Source organism: Salmo trutta, chromosome 13 (genome assembly GCF_901001165.1).
Source record: "Salmo trutta chromosome 13, fSalTru1.1, whole genome shotgun sequence".
Classification (NCBI taxonomy): Eukaryota; Metazoa; Chordata; class Actinopteri; order Salmoniformes; family Salmonidae; genus Salmo; species Salmo trutta.
In genome coordinates, this window is record NC_042969.1 from 4631466 (window position 1) to 4653159 (window position 21694).

Genomic DNA, 21694 nt, shown 5'->3' on the forward strand with positions numbered 1-21694 from the left:
AACGCACTTTAAGTGAATTTGTCCAAATACTTATGACACTGTCAAATGGGGGGACTAAATACATAAAGTGCTTTCATTTCTAAACAGTAAAATAGATATGTATGAAAATACTCTAAAATAAAAAGTGACATTCTGTACTGTCGTCTCATAAAACATTTGATCTCAAATCCAAAACGCGGGAGTATAGAGCCTCAATCCACCTGATATGTGATTCCAGTAAATGGAACATAAGGCTGGAATAGGATAGTTGGGATGTGGGTGAAATAAAGTGTCTGATGTCTGAAAGCCCCGATTATACCCTATTTAGGGAAATTCTAAGCTGAAATGCAATATTTTTTCATTGGATCCCTCACTGTCCATTGTTACAACAGTCTCTCTTGTTCATGTGTTAGTGTGGCAAATGTATCATCCATATACTACACTGTAAAAACATCAGAATGCATTAGGTCATGATCCCCTGTTTGATTGACAGCTGCTGAAATAGGATACTTTATTTGGACAGTGGAGTAGTTCAGTTAGGTCTTCCCCACACTGTTGTTGTCGAGCGCTTAGTGAGCATTAAGAAGCGTGGAGTTGAGGAGTGTCAATACCCATTACATTTTCATAGCCTACTGTATCTTTACTGCAACGTTTCCATTCTCAGAGGTAAAGAACAAGACACCTTTGGTAAGATACCTTTTAGTTCTTGTTATTATTCATATGGTTTATACTGCAGTGTTTTTGTGACTTTTCGGAAAATCATTAGTGCATTTAATATAGACAAATATATTTGTGTATTTGATATCCTACACTTAATTATTTCTACTTATGAATTTCCATGTTTTTCTACAAAATCCGAAGACCATTTGTTGTTGTAAATTGATGCTCTTAGAAGCGTGACTCTCAGTGCCATTGTAAATGATGATATACCAACTTATGTGATGCTTGCAAAATTGCTTTTTCAGATTTGATCAATTCTACATCGTCTCATCAACAAGTTATATCTGATGGTAAGTGTTTTTTGTTTGTTTACTGCTGTGTTAGTTCAAAACATTGCAAATACAGCAGTGAAATGGACCGCACCAGTTCTGGCTGACATGGGATCATTATCCAAACTACATAGCGAACTGGAGAATACGCTAATAACATAACAAGTGTATTATTACCAATTAAGAACATCTCATTTCCACGTATTCATTTGAAACTTCAAGTTATTCACTCACTGTGGAGATGTACTCATTAAAAGTGCAATATGACAGCAAACAGCTCCCCTGCTGTGACATCAAGCACTAATTTATTGAAACAAATTTAATCTGGTTCATTTCTTTATTTATTTGCAATTCCAGTCGCTTCTTCAGCTCGTTATGAATATTTCTAAGAACTTGATTAGATGATTAAAAAGACAGTCAGAGGTTGACTTCCATGCACCACTTCCTCATAATGGTGGTTCATTTGCAGTGTTGTATTACCGTAAGGATAGTAACAGGGATAGGGTGGGTCTAAGCCCACCCACCTAGAATAGGGTTTCACTGGGGGAGACCTGACTTGAATATCCCTGAGGTAGTCAGGTAGGCAATCTTCACTGATGGGTCTCTAGCTCAGCGTCGCAATGTCCATCCTCCTTCTGCACTTGTAATCCCTACACATACATCTAAGAGGACTCTAATCACTCTGCGTTGGAGGGAGGGAGACAGACAGACAGACAGACAGACAGACAGACAGACAGACAGACAGACAGACAGACAGACAGACAGACAGACAGACAGACAGACAGACAGACAGACAGACAGACAGGGTCTCTTTTGGTTGCTGTGACTCGCAACGGGTTTCAACCATTGAGTAAATACAGCCAAATGCCATCAATCTAACAGTGGATTGTCCCGCAGACCTGTTTGCATTGGCTGATTACTGTTTGTGCAGATTGCCTGTCTGTCTTTGCATTATTACTTCAATGCCTGCAGGGAAACAGAAGACATCTTTAATTGTTAATGAAAACCTAAGACACTACTAACCTTTAATGTTCATTCACTATTAGACTATATTTTTTAAACTTAGGTGTGGTATTCAGTCAGGTTGCTGTCTCCTGGTAACTATACTAATCTAATTGAATCCATTATTTCTCAAACCCTTTTCAGGTTATTATGAACCATGTGAACTTGAATGTAAATGCGATCGTCATTCCATTTGTTTGTTTTTTCCTTCAAAATAATATGAATCCATCATCCTCCTCAAATATTAAGTCACCAACCGCCACTGATGTAGTCTTCACCCCTCACCCACTATATCTATTCACCCCTGGTCATGTAATTCCAGTTGCTCTCTAATATCAATATCTTTAATGATGAAAGAATTGAGTACCTTGTGCTGATAGCCTTTAATTTGACCCATAATTAGGTAGTTGGTGCCCCCGCACACCCTGTATATAGCCTCGCTATTGCTATTTTACTGCTGCCCTTTAATTATTTGTTACTTTTATTTCTTTCTTTTTTTCTTTTTTTCTTGACTGAATTGTTGGTTAAGGGCTTGTACAGTAAGTAAGCATTTTATTGGTCCCATTCGGTGCATGTGACAAATAGGATTTGATTTGTTGTGGAATTGTTAGATTACTTGTTAGATATTACTGCACTGTCGGAGCTAGAAGCACAAGCATTTCGCTGCACTCTCATTAAAATCTGCTAACCATGTGTATGTGACCTATAAAATTTGATTTGATAATGCTTCACCAACGGATAATGGCTAACATGTCAACCATTAGCTAAACATAGCCAACCAGCAGCAATCTCAATATGTAGCAGAATCGGACATTCAGTCGATTCAATTGTTTTTTTTTTGATCAGCACATACCAAAGCAAATTGTGGGAAGGGAGTTTTGCTGGCAGGAGGGGAAGCTAATTTTCTCAAATCTAAACCTTCGCTGGCATCCGACTGAGGCAGAGGCTGAAAGAGATGTTATATTGCTTTTCTTCTCAAATTATATTTGCCTCAGAGATGGAAACCAAGTACAATTGAGAGAATTATGACTCTACATGACATAGGCCTGTCAACGTGAGCTTGTACAGTATGTGTTTACTTCTGAATTAGCAATGACGGTTAACATAGATGTAGATTAACACAGACTAGATTACAGTAGCCTAACCATCTGGAAGGGACAAAATAAAGTATTGCAAAGTGTCTATTGAGAACAACCTTGTGAACAAGTTTCAGTTCAGGAGGATAGCATGGAGACACACAGCTGCACAATATGCCACTAGTATCCCCCTTCTGATGTTAAGTGTTTGCTTCTGCAACCAAACTAGTTTGATTGTGCAAAACATTTTCTCCCATGTCTGTCCCACAACAACACATATTGGTTCCCTATGTTCATCAGTTGTTATTTCTTTCCCACAGGATTCCTACAGAGGCAGTGTGAAAGACTTTGTCAACTTCAATGCCAAGCAGGATGCTGAGCTCCTGCACAAGGCCATGAAAGGCATAGGTGAGTTAGATGCACTTAATGTTATAATAATAAATGCAATTTAGCAGACACTTTTTAAAGTGACTTACAGTATTTATTTAACCAGGCAAGTCAGTTAAGAACAAATTCTTATTTTCAACAACAGCCTGCCCACAATAGATTTTGTACCTTGTCAGCTCAGTGGATTTGATCTTGCAACCTTTCGGTTACTAGTCCAATGCTCTAACCACTAGGCTACGCTGCCGCCCCTTATAGTGAGGGCATACATTTTAGTATATGGCCTCAGTGGCAATTGAACTCTTAAACCTGCCGTTTCTAGCTTCCCACTCTTACTAACTGAGCCACATATGACCAGATATAAACTCTACCAGAGAAACTGCAAAATATGTAATTACACTGTAATAAACTAGTAACAAGCAGTATTTACAGAGTATTTACTTCTTAATTACTGTTTTTTTTGCTTAGAAAAACTGCATTAGCTTAGTGTGCAGGCTAGTACTATTACTACCTGTACTTAAATATCTCATGCAAGACTTTATTCCCTTACAATTCCCTGGGATAATGCCATGTTTTTATGTAACTTCTTACTCTATCCATCTTAAGCGAGGGTTGCTAATCTATATTCTAGAGCTTCAAAGGCAGTGTTCAGCTCCAACATGATACAGAGAAATTTTTTTTTTATATTTGGATTTGTTTTGCCTATTTGACCTTTGATTCCCTCTGTAATGACCTGGAATTCATCACAGCAGTACATAAATCAATTGTTCCAGTGTTATGGTGCATTTGATGGCCTTAAGCCCAAAAGACACATCGCTGCCATAAATGGTTGCTGCCATTTAAACCACAATCTATTTATGGAATATGGACTCAGCTCGACATTAGACCACTTTTGCGACATGGAAATAACTGACAAACGTACATTTCTGGGTGAATCATCCATTTATCGTTAAAAACACAAACTTAATTTTCTTACTTGGTGCGCTACACCAATATAATGGACAATGTGGTAACTTACAAGAGTTAATCCATACTGTTAAGGGTGGCCTTGTTTTAATGAGTTCTGCAATTAATTATCAAGACATGTTCTCATGTCACTGATTTAAGATCAATTACTGTATGTTTGCCATCATGTTTGACAGGCACCGATGAGGACACCATTCTCATGCTCCTGACATCGCGCAGCAACAATCAACGGCAGGAAATCAAGGCGGCGTACAAGAAGGCCCACGGAAAGGTGAGACAGGAAGCAGATGACAGGCGACACGTATCGTCTGATTGATGCCTACAGATCATGTCACCAACCACATCGTTCATCAGCCAAAACAAGCTGGTCTACCCGGGGGTTACCTAATGGAAAACAATTAGATGTGCTCATGTATACCCTTACAACAAAAACACATGTCAAATTTGTACATGTGAAATAGTTGTTTTCACATGTTGAGCTTAAATTTAACACCATATTTTCACGTTTTACATTTACAGTAAACATGTTAACACCACTGCAAAATGTGCAGTTTCACATGTTTAAAACGTTCACTTGTGAAAACACATTTGCTATTTCACATGTAAAAGCAAAATCTGACTTTCACTTGTGGATTTTCAGATTCCCATGTGGGGTTGAAATTATGTTATTCTCCTCACATGTGAAGATGGTTTTAGCATGTTGCAGTAACAATGTTTCCACCGGTGGAATTAGGGCGACCACATCTAAAAAGCCCAATGAGGGACAAGGAAATTATTTTGCAGGACATTCATGGAACAGTGGGCAGGATATTTTTTTTGGGGGGGGGGTTAATGGATCACGTTCAAATGGCGACATAGTTCTGCTGTATGAAGGTCACTGCCTGGTTAAAGGGGCAGTCCTTAGTTGCTACATCAATTTTTGGACTTCTAAATGAATTATATGAACCCATTCTTGAAGAATATAACGTGTAAATGCCTTATAAGCTTAGTTCAACTGTCGTACCGCATCCGAACCCAAAATATAAGCTTGTTTTACTCCAATGTTTGTAAACACAGCCTAAAAACATGGCTAAAACGATCATTTTGATGTCATGGATGGCCAGTCCTTACACCCATTACGTGGTCGATGGATTTGAGAGTAATTGCATTTCTCCAGCCTCATCCCTCAGCTTTTTACTGAAACTGTGGTGGGGATTAATAGTGTAATATACTAATAGTGTTATTATATGGTCCAATCCTCTAGTGAGTGAGTTACTTTTTGCCATTAATATCATTTCCGTTCCATTTTAAACAAAAATAACAGTATTGAAAGCAAAACATAAACCCACAAATATTGATAGCGAAACAAAATATTTGCAAGGAAATCATTTTGAAATGCAAGGAGAAAATGAATTGTAAATTGACGCAAAAAAAGATTTAAAGTAAAAAATATACATGATAACATGATTAAATAAAGCACCTCCCTCTTTCCTGCAATTTTCTCTATCTTTGGTTACCATGGCCTTTGCTTTCGCTGCCTTTTTCCAGTTGCAAGTTTTGGCACAAGTTTTTCCAGCAACATAGCACCCTGTATCCCACTGCTGGTTTGCCTCTGAAGCTTAGCAGGGCCGGTCCTGGTCGGTCACTGAATGGAAGACCAGATGTAGCTGGAAATGGTGAGACATAAACATGAAAAAACACATGTGAAACTTCAAACGTGTCCTGAGAACCACATTCAGTGCCTTCAGATAGTATTCAGACCCTTGACTTTTTCCACATTTTGTTAGATTACAGCCTTATTCTAAAATTGCTTAAAAAATGTTTTTCCCTCATCAATCTACACACAATACACCATAATGACAAAGCAAAAATTGGTTTTGGGATTTTTTTTGATGTGCAAATGTATCAATAAAAAATGTATTCACATACCAGTCAAAAGTTTGGTGTCACGGCTGACCAAAGTGCAGCGTGGTTGTAGTTCCACATTTTATTAAATCGTTGAAACTTTGCAACACATAAATAACTGACTTGACAAAACAACAAACCGTGACGCAGAGAGAAACAAACACTACTCAAAATATAATAACCCACAAAAATCCAGAAAGAAAAACCCCTACTTAAATAGGATCTCCAATCAGAGGTAACGAGGACCAGCTGCCTCCAATTGGAGATCAACCCATACAACCCCAACATAGAAATAGAAAAACTAGAACTTAAACATAGACATAGATAACATAGAAAAACACAAAACACCCCCTGTCACGCCCTGACCTACTCTACCATAGAAAACAACCTCTTACTATGGTCAGGATGTGACATTTGGACACAAAAGTTTGGACACTTTTCTTAATTTTGACTATTTTCTACATTGTAGAATAAATGAAGACATCACAACTATCAAATAATACATATGAAATCATGTAGTAACCAAAAAGGTGTTAAACAAATCAAAATATATTTTATATTTGAGATTCTTCAAAGTAGCCACCCTTTGCCTTGATGACAGCTTTGCACACTCTGGCATTTTCTCAACCAGCTTTGCAACATTTGTTTTTTATTGTATGTGACATTGTTTCACATGTTTTGTGTTGACACGTGTGTTGACACGTGTCTGAAAACCACATTTATTTTAATGTTTTTTTTCACATTATTTTTTTCATGTTTTTTTTGTGAGGGCAGTTACAGTACACTATATGTTCTAATGTTACTAAAAAGGAGTAGAGTATTCCATCCACATACTGCCAAAATGCTTTACTGTTACTCTCAGATTTGGGGTTTATTAGTGCGGGCAGATTGGTGTGACTGTATAGCAATTGCGCAGATGTCACGTAGCTAGCAGCCCAGGGGCCCAGGGGTTTTTGACTTATCCGTGATGAATAGCATCTGTCCAATGCCTACAATATACAGTTGGCCCTCATGAGGGTTCTGAAATATTATACACCCACGCATGCCATACGTTTCTTTACCTGCCACCCACCCACCACTCACAATCTCTCCCTACACCTCCCTCCTCCCCCTCTTCTTTTTCCTTTTCAATCTCCCTTTCATGTTGTTCTTTATTCATCTCTCTCTCTCTCTCTCTCTCTCCATCCCTCTCTCTCTCTCTCTCTCCTGCCTGTTCAGATCATTACAAAAAAAAAGGCATCTATGATAAACGGCTAATAAAAATAATAAATTCCCGACATACACTTCTGTGAGTAATGTGCTGGGGTGGCTGATGCCATATCATAAGAGGAAAGCCAATAATATATTTAGTTAACAGGGTCCCTGATAACTCTCTCTCTCCAGTACACGTCTTAGGGGTGACTCAACTGATGTATTTTAGAGTCAACACTAATAAATTGAACTCTCTCTCGTAAGCCAAACGTTAGCGTACAATTCTGTGTGCACAAGTTCTCAAAACATCCGTTAATCATTCAAATGTATTGATGTACTTCTGCTCTTTTATTCAAATATTTTCCTATTACTTAAAAAAAATCCAAAGCAAACGCTTCCTTCATTGTCAAAGTTATCAGAATATGAATCGTCAAAATAGTTCATCATTTAAAAGTATTGATCGAGATAATGATTGCTCTGTAAATCCTAGATATATATATATATATAAAAAAAGGTAAAGGTCCAAAACAAACACTTTTCCATTGTTCAAAGTACATTTTTTCCTCAGGATCTTGTGAATAATTCAAATGTACCGATTGAGTAAGCAATTGTGGCCCTATTTGTTCAGATATTTCTTATTAAAAAGAGAAGTCTAACGGAAAACCCTTCTATTGTCTAAGTTATCTTAATATTGTCTTTATTTTTCTACAGGATCTTGTGAGTGCTTTAAAGTCGGAGCTTGGAGGCTTGTTCGAGACGCTTGTTGTGGCTTTGATGACTCCTCCCATTTCCTATGATGCCTCTCAACTCCACAAGGCACTCAAGGTAAAGTACAGCAATGTATAGTCTATGTTTGGTTATGGCTCCAAGAATAAGTAAAGTATTGTGCAGTCAGACATGCAATATACAGTTGAAGTCGGAAGTTTACTTACACTTAGGTTGGAGTCATTAAAACTCGTTTTCAACCACTCCACAAATTTCTTGTTAACAAACTATAGTTTTGGCAAGTCGGTTAGGACATCTACTTTGTCCATGACACAAGTCATTTTTCCAACAATTGTTTACAGACAGATTATTTCACTTATAATTCACTATATCACAATTCCAGTGGGTCATAGTTTACATACACTAAGTTGACTGTGCCTTTAAACAGCTTGGAAAATTCCAGGAAATTATGTCATGGCTTTAGAAGCTTCTGATAGGCTAATTGACATAATTTGAGCCAATTGGAGGTGTACCTGTGGATGAATTTCAAGGCCTACCTTCAAACTCAGTGCCTCTTTGCTTGACATTATGGGAAAATCAAAAGAAATCAGCCAAGACCTCAGAAAAAAATGGTAGACCTCCACAAGTCTGGTTCATCCTTGGGAGCAATTTCCAAAGACCTGAAGGTACCACGTTCATCTGTACAAACAACAGTACGCAAGTATAAACACCATGGGACCACGCCGCCGTCATACCGCTCAGGAAGGACACGCGTTCTGTCTCCTAGAGATGAACATCCTTTGGTGCGAAAAGTGCAAATCAATCCCAGAACAACAGCAAAGGACCTTGTGAAGATGCTGGAGGAAACAGGTACAAAGTATCTATATCCACAGTAAAACGAGTCCTATATCGACATAACCTGAAAGGCCGCTCAGCAAGGAAGATGCCACTGCTCCAAAAAAAAAAGCCAGACTACGGTTTGGAGGAAAAAGGGGGAGGCTTGCAAGCCGAAGAACACCATCCCAACCGTGAAGCACAGGGGTGGCAGCATCATGTTGTGGGGGTGCTTTGCTGCAGGAGGGACTGGTGCACTTCTCAAAATAGATGGCATCACAAGGATGGAAAATTATGTGGATATATTGAAGTAACATCTCAAGACATCAGTCAGGAAGTTAAAGCTTGGTCGCAAATGGGTCTTCCAAAATGGCTTAAGGACAAAAAAAATCAAGGTATTGGAGTGGCCATCACAAAGCCCTGACCTCAATCCTATAGAAAATTTGTAGGCAGAACTGAAAAAGCTTGTGCGAGCAAGGAGGCCTACAAACCTGACTCAGTTATACCAGCTCTGTCAGGAGGAACGGGACAAAATTCACCCAACTTATTGTGGGAAGCTTGTGGAAGGCTACCCGAAATGTTTGACCCAAGTTAAAAAATGTAAAGTCAATGCTATCAAATACTAATTGAGTGTATGTAAACTTCTGACCCACTGGGAATGTGATGAAAGAAATTAAAGCTGAAATACATCATTCTCTCTACTATTATTCTGACATTTCACATTCTTATAATAAAGCGGTGATCCTAACTGAGCTAAGACAGGATATTTTTACGAGAATTAAATGTCAGGAATTGTGAAAAACTGAGTTTAAATGTATTTGGCTAAAGTGTATGTAAACTTCTGACTTCAACTGTATATATAGAATGAAGGTAAAGTTCAGTTCAAGGTAAAGTACAGTGGTGTAATTATGTGTAGAACCGACATACTTCTCTATGTATAATGAGGAATTGTATGGTATTTTTACCATCAGGTATGTGCAGGATATTGGTCATGTGGCTATGATTATTTCAAGTGAATGTTAACATGTGCCAGCAGTTAATGGTCTTAAACCTTCTAGCTCTCCTGAAGTATTTTCTTATTTCCTTGCAGAAAGCCAGTCCATTATAGGCTACAGTAGTGAAGGTGTCCCACAATATGTGTGGTCATGTTTTTCTTACCTTCCATGTAGCCTTGTTGGCTTAGTCCAAGACATAGCAGTTTGTCAATTAATACTGTGGAACTTCTAAGCTTTGGCAGGGTCAGGGGTTAAGTTTACTGTCTGAATTATAAGTGACTCAAGACACCCACACTTACCACGGTAGTGATGGCGCACAGTGAATGTTCTCCCGTGATGCACCTCAGTGAATCATCAAGTACAAGGTTTCAATACACGCTAAAGGGAGGCATTTAAACACAACACTAACTTGTGCCGTACATACTGTCTAAACTGGCTTGTGTGACATCTGCTTTACACATATCAGGTCTAGATATTTATTTATATCCACACGTTGCACACATATAATTACCCATATGAGGTAAGGGGAAAAACACAGAAATGAATGATTAATGTATCATGTATGTTTGCGGTTCTCTCGCAGCACCATAAGGGCTGGTTTTGTAAGGTCACTATCCTTCTTTGTTCATTCTGGCTCACATATTCTATAATGATATTACCCTCCTGTTGCTTGCCTTACACGTTCCTGGCTAACTCACTGTTTCTCATATTAGCGGTGGCTATGACGGCTCAGTTGATTGGAGCACGGCCAATCAGAGATGTGGGTTTGAGTCTTGCATGGAGACTGTGTAGGTGATATGGAAATCACAAAATTTCCCCACTGGCGCTGGGTCAGAAAATACTGATTGGTTAAAAAACACACACACACACCACTGAACAAAAATATGAACGCAACATGCAACAATTTCAAAGATTTTACTGAGTTGCAGTTCATATATGGAATCAGTCAATTGAAATGAAATGAATTCATTAGGCCCTAATCTATAGATTTCACACGACTGAGAATAAAGATGTGCATATTTTGATCACAGATACCTTAAAACACAGGTCGGCACGTGGATCAGAAAACCAGTCAGTATCTGATGTGACCACCATTTGCCTCATGCATTCAGACACATCTCCTTCGCAAAGAGTTGATCAGGCTGTTGATTTTGGCCTGTGGAATGTTGTCACACTCCTCTTCAACGTGTGAAGTTGCTGGATATTGGCGGGAAATGGAACACACTGTCATACACGTCGGTCCGGAGCATCCCAAACATGAGTATCTGAGTATGCAGGCCATGGAAGATCTGGGCATTTCTTTTTTAACCATGCACTTTTTTTAACCATGTCCACATGTACTGAATTCAATAAAAGCGCTTGCTAGCTGGTTGTTACATAATGGTCAGCCAGTTATCGAGTATTGAGTGGCCCTTTTCTAACGGTCTCTGACTGTTCTTCCCCAGGGAGCGGGGACTGATGACGACGTGCTTATTGAGATCCTAGCGTCCAGGACCTGCGCCCAGATTAAAGACATCATCAAAGTCTACAAGAAAGGTGAGCGGATGATTATATCATGACACATTCATAACATATTCATTCTTCGTCTGTGAGAAAGGTGAGAGGCTCCCCAAGGAAAGCAGGTAGCACTTAAGCTGATGGTATAAATAGGCATTCATAACACTTTTATGAGTGTCGCAGTATCATCCATAAAAACATCCGTAACACGTTTAGTTAACAGTGGAGAGAAGTTGGGCTGAACACAATCCACATGATGTTTTCACGGTCCAACAAATAAAGTGACACATTCCACATTTTACAACCATCTGCATAACCTTGAAACCATAATGTTTCTGCTTTCAAATGCTGGATCAGTGCTTTCCCCCAAAAAATTGACAAATTGGCTAAAGCTAAAGCAGAGACAGATTGTCTCCCAGAATGCAATATGGCCACCGGTCGTCCACATATTGTGGAACCTTGCTTTGAATCTGAATGTCTGTCTCTTCCACTCATTCTTATTCTAGAATTTGTTTATTAATAACTTTTCTTGTTCAAAACTGTGCACTCTCCTCAAACAATAGCATGGTATTCTTTCACTGTAATAGCTAATGTAAATTGGACAGTGCAGTTCGATTAACAAGAATTTAAGCTTTCTGCCAATATCAGATATGTCTATGTCCTGGGAAATGTTCTTGTTACTTACAACCTCATGCTAATCGCATTAGCCTACGTTAGCTCAACCGTCACGCAGGGGACCCACCAATCCTGAAGAAGTTTTAAACAGTACTTGCTAATTTACCAACATTTCTGAAAATGGATATATACTGTTTTGGAATGAAACTCTTTTAAATGAATTGTAAATGGATGCAAAATAATTGTTTTCAGTAAAACATAATTTATGATAATGCAATTCAATAAAATTCCTCCTTCCTCTTTCCTTCAATTTTCCCTGTCTTGGGTTATGTTACCCTGGCATTTGCTTTCACTGTCTTTTTTTCCAGTTGCAAGTTTTGGCCCGTTCATTCCAGCAACATTGCACCCTGCATCACACTGCTGGTTTGCCTTTTTCTCACGGGATTTTGTTCATGTTATTTTTTTGTAAGGGTGCTGCCTTGCCAACTCCTAAGGTCAGTATCACACCATTGTCACAGCACAAACAGTTCTGGAACAAAGCTACTGGCACAATAGGCCAAGGAAAATAGCCACACTGGCCAGCTGAGTTGAACACTGGAGAAGCCTGATCCATCTGTTACCCTTCTAATCAAACCCCCCTGGCGGAGACCTTCGGCTAAACAGAGCACGACTAATCTGAGTCGATTTCTGCCATTGGCGGCTATTGTCAGAGATAAGTGTAAGCAATCTTCTGCCCTTCCCTTCTCTCTCTTCTCATCTTTCTCAGAGTGCGGTGGCAAGCTGGAGAAAGATATCACCGGTGACACCTCGGGCCACTTCCAAAAGCTTCTAGTGATCCTTCTGCAGGTGAACGAAGGGAGAAGGAGGGATGACACAAAGGAATGAGAGAGAGATATTTCCTTCTAATAATGAGAGTGCTTTGGTGATGTCATTATAAAGTCATGAGTGGTTAAGTTGAGGTGGGCATAGAGTGAGAAAGGAGGAGGGAGTGACGCATACTGTATATCATTGTCTGGTAACCTAACCCATCAGGTTGCCAGGTTGGGTGACACTCAGCAGAATTAGGTGACGAAAGGGTAGACATCGCTCTTCTCCCGTGACGCACTGACCTTCTGCCTTTGTCCTTTCTTCCCCTTTGCGCCTCTGTTTTTTCGTCGTTGTAGGGGAGCAGAGACGAAGGGGTGGATGAAGACAGGATTGAGAAAGACGCAAAGGTAACGTAACCCTGTGTGTGGGTGGGTGGACGCTCGCTAAGTGATATGCTATAGCGCAAGACATGATGACATTTTGTCTTCAGCGCTCAAATGTTAACATGCTTAGGATATGCCTTCAAACTATTACCATAGGCCTAAAGGACAAAGCAAGCTTCAAGACAGTATCACAGTGCACTCTGGTAAATGATCGACATGAAACATTTATTTAGGACATTTGCTAACTGGAAAGGAAAATTCTGTCCTTAAAGCTATTATTGTTTTTGTGGGTTTTGAGTTTCCATACTTGGATCAGTATTGTAGGCTACAGTACATTTACTAATTATACATGCATGTATAATATAGGTCCCCTGAAGGTTAATTTTGCCTTTTGTCATCCACTCCATTGACCATGGCCTTATAATATTCGGTGAAATCCAGTGACCGGCATATGTTTCAGGAACTGTTTGCTGCTGGCGAGGGGAAGGTTGGCACAGACGTGGAGAAATTCATCAACATCCTGGGCAACAGGAGCCATGAACACCTTCGCCTAGGTGTGTGTGGTGTGTGTGTGGTGTGTGTGGTGTGTGTGTGTGTGTGTGTTAAAATGTCTCCCAAGTGCAAGCTTTAACTTTTAGTGCTTGCTCTTTAATCAGCTCTGGGATTCTAGATGTTTTATTTCCACGGTGTAAATTAGTGATTACGGCCATTTTGTTCAATCATAAAAACAGAATAGCATTCTGCACTTTTATTGTAACATCAAATAACATCACATTCTCATTTGTATTTTTTTACTTTTTACATTTTAAGTGTTTGACGCCTACAAGAATCTGTCTGGCAATGATATTGAGGACAGCATTGAGGGCGAGACTACTGGAAACCTGGAGAACTTAATGCTGGCTGTTGGTAAGTCTTTACAATGATGATAAGCAAGACACTGTAAGGTAAAAAAAAATAAAAAAAATAAGCTAAATATACAAAACTGAAATATAACACACTTAAAGACTGGGATTTCTCTATTGCATTTTGATAAATCAAACCTAAAAAACAGTCACTTACATACTGTACATATTGCAAGCATGCCTTATATTGAAACATTAATTAATCGTTTGGGAATGCCATCTTTCTTTTCCATAGTGAAGTGTGCTAAGAGTGTCCCAGCCTACTTTGCGGAGTCTCTCAATGGGTCTATGAGGGTATGCTCTTTGTGTTTGTTATCAATCATTCCTTGGACGATTTGCGAGAAAGTTTGAATTGCCATCGCATATCTCCAAAAGTTATTCAGTAGTTTAGATTTAGGCATTTGTAATTGTGATGTCTATTGTTTATTGTTAGCGTGCTGGCACTGATGACCAGACTCTGATGAGAATCATGGTGTCCAGGAGTGAGACAGACATGCTGGACATCAGAGCCTGCTTTAAGAAGATGTATGGGGCCTCGCTCTACAACACCATTCAGGTACAGGGGGCAAATCTCTCCTCTATCCATTCTGGTACAATAGGCTAGTCTCCCTTTTATTTATTCAGGTACAATGGGCTAGTCTCTCCTCTAACCATTCTGGTACAAAAGGCTAGTCTCCCTTATAACTATTCAGGTACAATGAGTTAAACATTCAGGTACAGTGGACTAGTCTCTCCTCTAACCAGGTACAATGCACTAGTCTCACCTTCCTCCCAGATGACTAACCCTAATAATCTACCTCTATACCCAGCAACCACCTCTCCAGTGCCACTAGATTCATTAGATACATTTTTGTCACACACCAATACACTGTGAAGTCAACTGAGTAACAGGTCCATTATTCCACCTGCCCCAGCCACATGATCCCAAAATAATGTAGCGAGTTGGCTATTGTGACAAACTGTTTCCCTCTTGAGTATCCTCCTAGGTCTTTAGCTCATCCGTATCTGGATAGGAAGAATACCATATCTGGTTTCAGCCCCATTAACATGGGAGATGTCAGATATCACAGAGGGCGTACTAGACTGGTGTGGTTCCAAATGGATAGGACCAGTACATACATGCAACCTCCTATCACGTGTCCTTATTTCCAACCTCGCAATCTACACCCTACATCATCCATTTATGACACTGTCAACTCTTGTCAGTATTGCAGTACTCTCAACCCATGACTCAACATGACATGCTCTCTGCCTTGGTAACAATGAGCAGCCTTCCTGCTCTGACTTGCGTCAGGTTGACAAAGTGCATAACGCCAGTCCCCTCATTTGTACAACTGACGGTACAACCCATTTGACACAACATCCAACCGATGTGAAGACACGGCACAATGGTTTTGTAGACTAACTCTCTGTTGCATGACAAAGCTATCTGTCGAATGTGTTGTACATCAGTTGTACTAACTGAGTATTCGGGCCTATGTAAAACCCATAGGCTGCTCGTCCGTCTGATAGTACTGAATGTATCTTAAATGCCAGTTTGTGTTTATTTGTTTACTCATTCACAGGACGACACCGCCGGGGACTACGGAAAGGCCCTGCTCTACCTTTGTGGAGGAAAGGACTGAGGCGCTTTTTGATTATGTGCAATGACAGCGCTGTATGATGATGCGTTATGGAGCGGCAATGGGCTGCACTTGATACTCTCTGCCAATTACAATTAATTAACACTTGACTTCATTGGCTTCTGTTCGACCATTGGCTTGAGATACCACTTCATTGTATTGGCTATGTGTCTTGATTGCCCACATTCAACACATATTGAACTCAACAGTGTGTGAGCCCTGTTTTTTCCTATATTGTTCAAATAATCAGCCCATTCTTTGACACTAAGGCTGCGTTTACACAGTCAGCCCAATTCTGATCTTTTTGCAATAATTGGTATTTTGCCCAATCAGATCAGATGTTTTGTGAATAATTGGGCAAAAGATCAGAATTGTGATGCCTGTGTAAACACAGCCTAATGGTCATGTGAACCAAACTATGCTTTGTTTTGTCAAACAATTTCAGGGAATAATGAGAATACTATTGCTATATGAAATTACTTTGAAGTTCTCTTCTTTATTGTTACTTAAATCAACATGCTATCTTACTCTATATTATGTGTCTATGGGAGTTAGATATACAGATGTAGGATCTTAATTTGATCACTCTTTTGTTGCCAAGAATTTTCCTGCACAGCAGGAAATACAAACTTGTAGTGTATTCGAGGTTTCAAAAGGTTTCTAAACTTTGTAATTTCTATTTTAAAACATCAGACTTGATTTGTCCTATCGAAAAATGTATCAACCCCTACATTCATTATTATCCACAGTTAACTTTTCCGTTGCTGCAGGATTATTTTCTTGCTGTAGCAAACTGACTCAAATTTGGATCCTACATCTGTACAACGCTGCTGTTCAATTATTAAAAGGATCATGTCTACTATGATGTTTCACTCATGAATTACACATGAAGTGGTGAATTGCAACAGGAGTGTCAATAAGTAATGATATGCAATTATCTATGCATGAACACTTGGGCAGATATACAAGATATCAATCTCCTCTAAAGCCTTGTTCACACTGCAGGCCTTAATGTTTAAATCAGTTTTGTTTCTCAAATCCGTTTTGGAATACTGACTGTCCAAACAGCAAGTTACCAGTGACCAAATCTGATTTATGTGTGATCAGACAGAAGTTCATTTGCTGAAATGTCTACCCTAGTTGTCATAATAATGACCGGTGTGTGCACTGTGTTGTAGGCTGATTGGTGGTGGTGCTCTGATTCCTATCACTCAGAAGTTATGTAGCAAGCTAAGGCGACAACAATGCCTGCCATGGACGTTTCCCAGTTGCTTTGAATGTTCAAAATCATAGTGTAAGAACACTTTTAAAGCCTCAAAGGACAAGATGATCCAACTTTCAAAACAACTACTGTGGCGAGCCAAAAATGACTACTACTAGCTAGCTAGGACACTGTTAGCTTTCTAGCACATTCACTCATTTGTTTGTAAACAATTAACAAGCTAGTTTGCTACCTCATGTTCTTGTCAAAACTGTCAACATAGCTAGCAAGCAACAAAATATGCCAATAACAGTCTAAAAAGAACTTGAGGGCAAATAAACCAGATTTGACATGGAATAAACAAGGATACAGTCAATAACACAATAGAAAAAAACAAAAGTCTATACAGTGTGTGCAAATGGAATGAGGAGGTATGGCAATAAATAGGCCATAGTAGCAAGTAATTACAATTTAGCAGATTAACACTGGAGTGATAGATGAGCAGATGATGTGCAAGTAGAAATACTGGTGTGCAAAAGAGCAGCAAAGTAAATAAAAACAATATGGGGATGAGGTAGGTAGATTGGGTGGGCTATTTACAGATGGACTATGTACAGCTGCAGCGATCAGTTAGCTGCTCAGAAAGCTGATGTTTAAAGTTAGAGAGGGAAATGTAAGTCTCCAGCTTCAGTGATTTTTGCAATTCGTTATCGTGACCAGTGAGCTGAGATAAGGCGGAGATTTACCTAGCATTGACTTATAGATGACCTGGAGCCAGTGGGTCTGGCGACTAATATGTAGCTAGGGCCAGCCGACTAAAGCATACAGGTCGCAGTGGTGGGTGGTTTAAGGCGCTTTGGTAACAAAACGGATGGCACTGTGATAGACTGCATCCAATTTGCTGAGTAGAGTATTGGAAGCTATTTTGTAAATGACATCGCCGAAGTCGAGGATCGGTAGGATAGTCAGTTTTACTAGGGTAAGTTTGGCGGCATGAGTGAAGGAGGCTTTGTTGCGAAATAAAAACCCGATTCTAGATTTGATTTTGGATTGGTGATGTTTGATATGAATCTGGAAGGAGAGTTTACAGTCTAGCCTGACACCTAGGTATTTGTAGTATTTGTAGTCCACGTATTCTAGGTCAGAACCATCCAGAGTAGTGATGCTAGTCGGGCGGGCGGGTGCAGGCAGCGAACGGTTGAAAAGCATGCATTTGGTTCTGCTAGCGTTTAAGAGCAGTTGGAGGCCACGGAAGTAGTGTTGTATGGCATTGAAGCTCGTTTGGAGGTTAGTTAACACAGTGTCCAAAGAAGGGCCAGATGTATACACAATGGTGTCGTCTGCGTAGAGGTGGATCAGGGAATCACCCGCAGCAACAGCGACATCGTTGATATATACAGAGAAAAGAGTCAGCCCGAGAATTGAACCCTGTGGTACCCCCATAGAGACTGCCAGAGGTCCGGACAACAGGCCCTCCGATTTTACACACTGAACTCTGTCTGCGAAGTAGTTGATGAACCAGGCGAGGCAGTCATTTGAGAAACCAAGGCTATTGAGTCTGCCAATAAGAATACGGTGATTTACAGAGTCGAAAGCCTTGGCCAGGTCGATGAAGACGGCTGCACAGTACTGTCTTTTATCGATGGCGGTTATGATATCGTTTAGTACCTTGAGCGTGGCTGAGGTGCACCCGTGACCAGCTCGGAAACCGGATTGCACAGCGGAGAAGGTACGGTGGTGTCGTGTCTTTGGCTATGCCGGATTAAGTGATATGACATGCTAACTTATAAAATGATTTCTCCGTAATTAATATTACCTGATTAAGCTAATCATGTAAATGTAATTAACTAGAAAGTCGGGGCACCACGGAAGAACGTTTATAGAGCTGTTATCTTCCGAATATACTCTTAAAATACTTAGTAATATTTTACATCGATAGCAGTCAATATTAACCCTTATCTTATTTTCAGTCTCATAATGAAAGTTGTAAATTCTTGGCTATCTTCACGAACCCTGGCTAACAAGTTGAATCAGCAATACAAAATTGGGTTTAATTATTTATTTACTAAATACCTAAACTAATCACACAGAATTACAAATACACAGAATACAAACGAATATCATACAGAAAACGTCCCGGTGGACGGAACCTGATTACACAAAGGAAAGGGGGTTGGGCTTGAATGAAATAGCGGGAAGACTTAGGAACCACAAACAGCAGCTATGCTATCGTAAATACATTATCTTATGCATTCTAAATTACCGCCCATTTGGAAAAGGAAAATGCAATAAATATTTACTCTGAGCTGCGCTTCGGTAGATTGGTCGTAGATGCTGGCCGGGTTGGCCAACAGATCTTCCTGTACTCGGAACAATGTCTCTGGTGGTAAATTGGATACGTGGTGGTATCTTCGTCTGTTTGTTAGACTGGATCCGTCGTCCGTCCTTTCCTAGCCCACGTCGACAGCGGCCGCTGCTAACTCAACGGCTAGGAAGTATCACTTCTGTAGTGAATAAGCTCAAAGTTCATACCAGTTCATACCATAGCTCACGCCAAGGTTGGCTTAGTTCTGTTCTTGACATGTGTGTCCTTCTAACGTAGAGGCTGCAGACCTCACGTACTGGAACAACCTGGTTATCTTTTTGTCAAAGGCTTATATAGTGGAGAGGGGGGAAGGATGTGTTTCATTGTTTATAACCCCTCCTCTTCACAGGGGTGGGCCACTGATCAAGCAGGGCACTTTCCTTATGAAAACCCAAATCTCTCATTCGGAAGCTAAAATTACATTTAATCTCCTAACAAACAATTTCAATATCAAACATTTCAATTGCATAACAATTCCATGTGACTCTGATAACTAGAGGGTGTATACTTTCTCAGGTACAGTTTATGTCATCCTGTCATCAGTCATAATGTCACAGATAACAATGAACTGACATCCATACTCATTACGTTATCAAGCATATTTCCAACTGGTTTTATTACCAAAATATGGTTCCTTTCCCCATTTGTTTGATGTTCCCAGACTCTCTATATTTAACAGGACAGCAGTCCTTCAGTAGGGTCCGTAAGAGAGGGGAAGGGAGAAAGGTATTTATGGGGGGGGGTCATAAACCTTACCCACAGGCCAACGTCATGACAGTGGGATTCGAAATGGTCAGTGATCTGTTTATTAACATGGCTTTCAAAGACTTTAGAAAGGCAGGGCAGGATGGGTATGGGTCTGTAACAGTTTGGGTCAAGAGTGTCACCCCTTTGAAGAGGGGGATGACCGCGGCAGCTTTCCAATCTTTAGGGATCTCGGACGAAATGAAAGAGAGGTTGAACAGACTGGTAATAGGGGTTGCAACAATGGCAGCGGATCATTTTAGAAAGAGAGGGTCCAGATTGTCTAGCCCAGCTGATTTGTACGGGTCCAGGTTTTGCAGCTCTTTTGCAGCTCTTTTGTGCTGGTCAAAGGCTATATCTGTTCTTAGTTCTACATTTTTTGAAAGGGGCATGCTTATTTAAGATGGTGAGGAAATTACTTCTAAAGAACGACCAGACATCCTCGACTGACGGGATGAGGTCAATATCCTTCCAGAATACCTGGGCCAGGTTTATTAGAAAGGCCTGCTTGCAGAAGTGTTTTAGGGAGCGTTTGACAGTGATGAGGGGTGGTCGTTTGATCGCAGACCCATAGCGGATGCAAGCAATGAGGCAGTGATCGCTGAGATCCTCATTGAAAACAGCAGAGGTGTATTTGGAGGGCAAGTTGGTCAGGATAATATCTATGAGGGTGCCCATGTTTACGGATTTCGGGTTGTACCTGGTGGTTTCCTTGATCATTTGTGTGAGATTGAGGGCATCTAGCTTAGATTGTAGGACTGCTGGGGTGTTAAGCATATCCCAGTTTAGGTCATCTAACAGAACGAACTCTGAAGATAGATGGGGGGCAATCAATTCACATATGGTGTCCAGGGCACAGCTGGGAGCTGAGGGGGGTCTATAACAGGCGGCAACAGTGAGAGACTTATTTCTGGAGAGATTCAGTTTTAAAATTAGAAGCTTGAACTGTTTGGGCATAGACCTGGAAAGTATGACAGAACATTGCAAGCTATCTTTGCAGTAGATTGCAACACCTCCCCCTTTGGTAGTTCTATCTTGACGGAAAATGTTGTAGTTGGGTATGGAAATCTTGGAATTTTTGGTGGCCTTCCTAAGCCAGGATTCAGACACGGCAAGGACATCAGGGTTGGCGGAGTGTGCTAAAGCAGTGAGTAAAACAAACTTAGGGAGGAGGCTTCTGATGTTAACATGCATGAAACCAAGGCTTTTTGATTACAGAAGTCAACAAATGAGAGTGCGCGGGGACACGCAGGACCTGGGTTAGCCTCCACATCACCCGAGGAACAGAGGAGGAGTAGGATGAGGGTACGGCTAAAGGCTATCAAAACTGGTCGTCTAGTGCGTTGGGGACAGAGAATAAAAGGAGCAGAAAACGATAATTATCCTAAACAACAGTACAAGGCATATTGACATTTGAGAGAGGCATAAAGCGAGGCATAAAGCAATCACAGGTGTTGATTGGGAGAGCTAGCTAAGTCAACAACGGGTAAGACAACAACAGCTAATCAGCTAAGTCAACAACAACAGGTAAAATGGCGATGAATGGGCGGAGA

General features: G+C 40.3%; 1 protein-coding gene across 1 annotated transcript; it reads left to right on the forward strand.

Annotated features, from left to right (window-relative positions):
* Window positions 1-403: 403 nt before the first annotated feature.
* On the forward strand, window positions 404-16691 carry LOC115205092 (annexin A5-like). Its single transcript, XM_029770699.1, has 13 exons — window positions 404-666; window positions 945-989; window positions 3367-3454; window positions 4573-4667; window positions 8183-8296; window positions 11451-11541; window positions 12884-12963; window positions 13281-13331; window positions 13768-13861; window positions 14118-14213; window positions 14445-14503; window positions 14643-14765; window positions 15775-16691. Exons 2-13 carry the CDS (start codon window positions 987-989, stop codon window positions 15832-15834), a joined length of 954 nt encoding a protein of 317 aa, XP_029626559.1. The 5' UTR covers window positions 404-666; window positions 945-986; the 3' UTR covers window positions 15835-16691.
* The last annotated feature ends 5003 nt before the right edge of the window (window positions 16692-21694 follow it).